General features: G+C 42.5%; 1 protein-coding gene across 1 annotated transcript in view; it reads right to left on the bottom strand.

The window, feature by feature from the left end:
* The window catches only part of CXCL17 (C-X-C motif chemokine ligand 17), an 8,814-nt gene that overhangs the window by 4,319 nt on the left and 1,256 nt on the right, over positions 1–3,239 (bottom strand). The window contains 1 exon segment of the mRNA XM_007943129.1: positions 1,891–1,967. Within this exon segment, the coding sequence (XP_007941320.1) occupies positions 1,891–1,967 (77 nt within the window).

Raw genomic sequence — 3,239 nt, 5'->3', positions numbered from 1 at the left:
AAGGGCCAGAAGGAATCTGGGAGATACTTAATTGGATCCCTTTGCTCAGAAGTTTGTCTCATTCTAAATGTTACCACCAGTTGCTGGTGAGTTGATTCTGACCCATGGTGACCTGTATGTGTCAGAGCAGAATTGTGCTTATAAGGGTTTTCGATGGCTGATCTTTTTGGTAGTAGATCACGAGGCCTTCCTTCTGAGGTGCTTCTTGGGGGACTCGAACCTCTAACACTTCAGTTAGCAGCCCAGTGTGTGCACCATTTGTACCACCTATGGAATGTAATATATAAATATGCATGTTGGGGAAAACTGAAAAAGTACAAGTAAAGCCATCTTTACTCTTACCAACTAGTTGGTATTTTGTGATATTTGTTTCCTGCCTATGGTTTTCTTTGTATAATGACAACCATAGTTCATGAATAAATTTCTATCTTTTTCCCATTTCATAATTCACAACACATTTTTAATGACTGCATAATACTCCCCAAAAAGTATAAACCAAAGCTCATTGCCATCAAGTGGATGGCACCCCTAGAGGACAGAGTAGAACTGCTCCAGAGGGTTTCCAAGGCTGTCAATCCCCATGGAAGCGGATTGCCTCATCTTTCTCCCGTGGAGTGGCTGTGGGGTTTGAACCACCGACCTCTTGGTTAGCAGTTCAGTGCTTTAACCACAGTGCCATCAGAGCTCCCCTGTTAACAAATCTCAATCTCCTTTTTTTCTTTTGCAGATGAGGAAACTGAGACTCGAGAGCAAATTCACAAAGGTAAGGATGACATACCTAGAGCTGAAAACCCAGGTTCCAGATCCTTAAGTCTGTTGTTCTTGCAGCACGATACACTCTTCCTAACTTCATGGTGCAACAGAGTGAGGCTGCATGGGACGATGGTGTTATGTCCCCTGACCACACACATCTATGGGCTATGTGTATGCTGTAGCCGTGTACCACTTGTACTATTATTTACGTCATATGTTTGCTTTAGTTTATTGTGGAAAACTTAGCCTCATCCTATGCAGTATTACCCGTGACATTTTGGGATTGATGTGCACTGCTTGTATTTTTTCTAATATGAATTATAATAAACATGTAACTATTAAAGTAAAAACTCTAATTTATGTCCCACCTAAAATCATTTTTTGGAAAACACCGATAGAGTGGAATGCATGTGGACTTCATACCCAGACAGACCTGGGTTCGACTCCTGGCTCTGTCACATAACTGTGGGGTCTTGGGCAAGTCCCTTCCCTTCTTTGATCTTTGGTTTGTTGATTTGTAAAATGAGGACAGTAACATCCACCTTGCAGAGCTGTTATCAATAAACGATAATGTAGGTGCCCAGTGCCCAGGTAGGCATGCAGTACCTGGTGGTTATTATTATTGTTGTTGTTGTGGAATTCTAGGTATTTTCCAAAGAGAACCTGATGGACTGCCAGGCTTACTGCTTTTTGCTGACTTGCATGTGTAAAGAAACTCCTTCTACTTGTTATGACTTGTGGTGCGTCTATCATTTTGATTTCCAGTTTCACCACATGGTAGCTTTGTGACTTTGGGCACACTGCTTCATTGCTCTGTGCCTCACGGACTGAATTTGTAAAATGGAGCTAATGGTGTGTGTATACATGTATATGGGAGTCCTCCAGTAGGCAAATGATTAACATGCTTGGCTGCTAACCTAAAGGTTGGAGGTTTGAGTCCACCTTGAGGCACCTTGGAAGAAAGGCCTGGTGATCTCCTTCCAAAAAGGTCAGCCATCGAAAGCTGTGTGAGGGCCATTTCTGCTCTGACAGACATGGGTCACCGCGAGCTACAATCACTTGGTTGGAAACTTTATGTTTTTAGCTCTGTCCACTAGAGGGCCTAGAAGCAATGACACCCAGTAACTATGAGCATACCTGACACCCATAGTTTGTAAATACCATTCTCCAGTAAAAGGAACCAGGGCTCTTTGGAGAAATGGCTGACTCCAGGGCTGGGGCAGAGAAAGTCTAAGAGAAGCCTGGAACATCTGTGGTGTCAGAAAGGAAGGAACTGCTTAAGAAAAAATGGTGAGGACATGTCAAAAGGACACAGAAGCCAACTTGAAAAAATTGTCGCTGGTCAAATCTGGGACAATATTAACAACATGAGGAATGGTGATAGTAAAGCATTTCCAGGTATTTTCCAAAGAGAGTGTCTATGCTGGAATGTTAGGCTTTTTGCTGGCATGTAAAAAAATTATTTCCACTTATGATGTGTGGTGTGTCTATCATTATTTTGATTTCCGGTTCCACTACATACTAGCAGAAATATACACACCCATGAGTCCACACTAATGTAAAGAAATAGTTGAATAAATAAGTAAATGGAGGAAAAGGAGCAACTCTTTCTTACAGTAGAATTCCAGTGAATAAATGTAGAAGGAATGGTGGAAAAAGAAAACCACCATTCGGCTATGACCACAGTAATAATTGCTGGAGGCAAGAATCATCAATGGGTGCAGGAATTAATGGGCAGAAGTATGGTGAGACACAGGCTATTTGCTTAATCTCAAAGGGTCTCCCAACAAGGTACTTAACGTGTTACAACAGGGAAAATAGATTTAGACAAACCTGGTAAAACAAACAAACAAAAGGCACCAGTTGTATCGAGTCAATTCCGAGCCATGGGGACCTAATCTGTTAGTGTGGAACTGCTCGTTGGGGGTTTCTTGGCTGTGATCTTTGCTGAAGCACACTGCCAGGACTTTGTTACATGATGCTGCTGAGTGGGTTTGAACAGCCGACATTTAGGTTAGTAGTCGAGCACAAACTGTTTGTGCCACCTGGGGACCTCTGAGAAAACTGGCAGACACCACCTTAATCAAGTGCTCAAAGTCCACATGACCAGTAAAGCGAGATAACGACGTCATGGACTCTGATGTACTGCACTGAGAAGGTGCAGCAGCACTTGTGTGGTGTTCCTGCCAAAAGGTGTGTAACCTGATATTAATCAGGACATTCCAAACTGAGGAACATTGGGCAAAATAACTGACCAGTACTCTTCAAAATGCCAGGGTCACGAAAAAGAAAAGACTGAGAAACTTCCCTAGACCAGAGGGGACACGTGGACACGATGACTTTATTCAATGTGGGATCCTGGATTGGATTCTGGACCAGAAAAAGGACATTAGGGGGATGACTAGCAAAATTTGAATACTTGAATATTTTTAGATTGGTTGACAGTATTGTATCAATTAAGGAGCCCTGGTGCACATTGGTTAAGC

Source organism: Orycteropus afer, unplaced genomic scaffold (assembly GCF_000298275.1).
Source record: "Orycteropus afer afer isolate SDZICR_OR568_19922 unplaced genomic scaffold, OryAfe1.0 scaffold00099, whole genome shotgun sequence".
In the NCBI taxonomy this organism is placed as follows: Eukaryota; Metazoa; Chordata; class Mammalia; order Tubulidentata; family Orycteropodidae; genus Orycteropus; species Orycteropus afer.
Note: the sequence above shows the minus strand (reverse complement) of the source record. Positions and strands in the feature narration are given on the sequence as shown.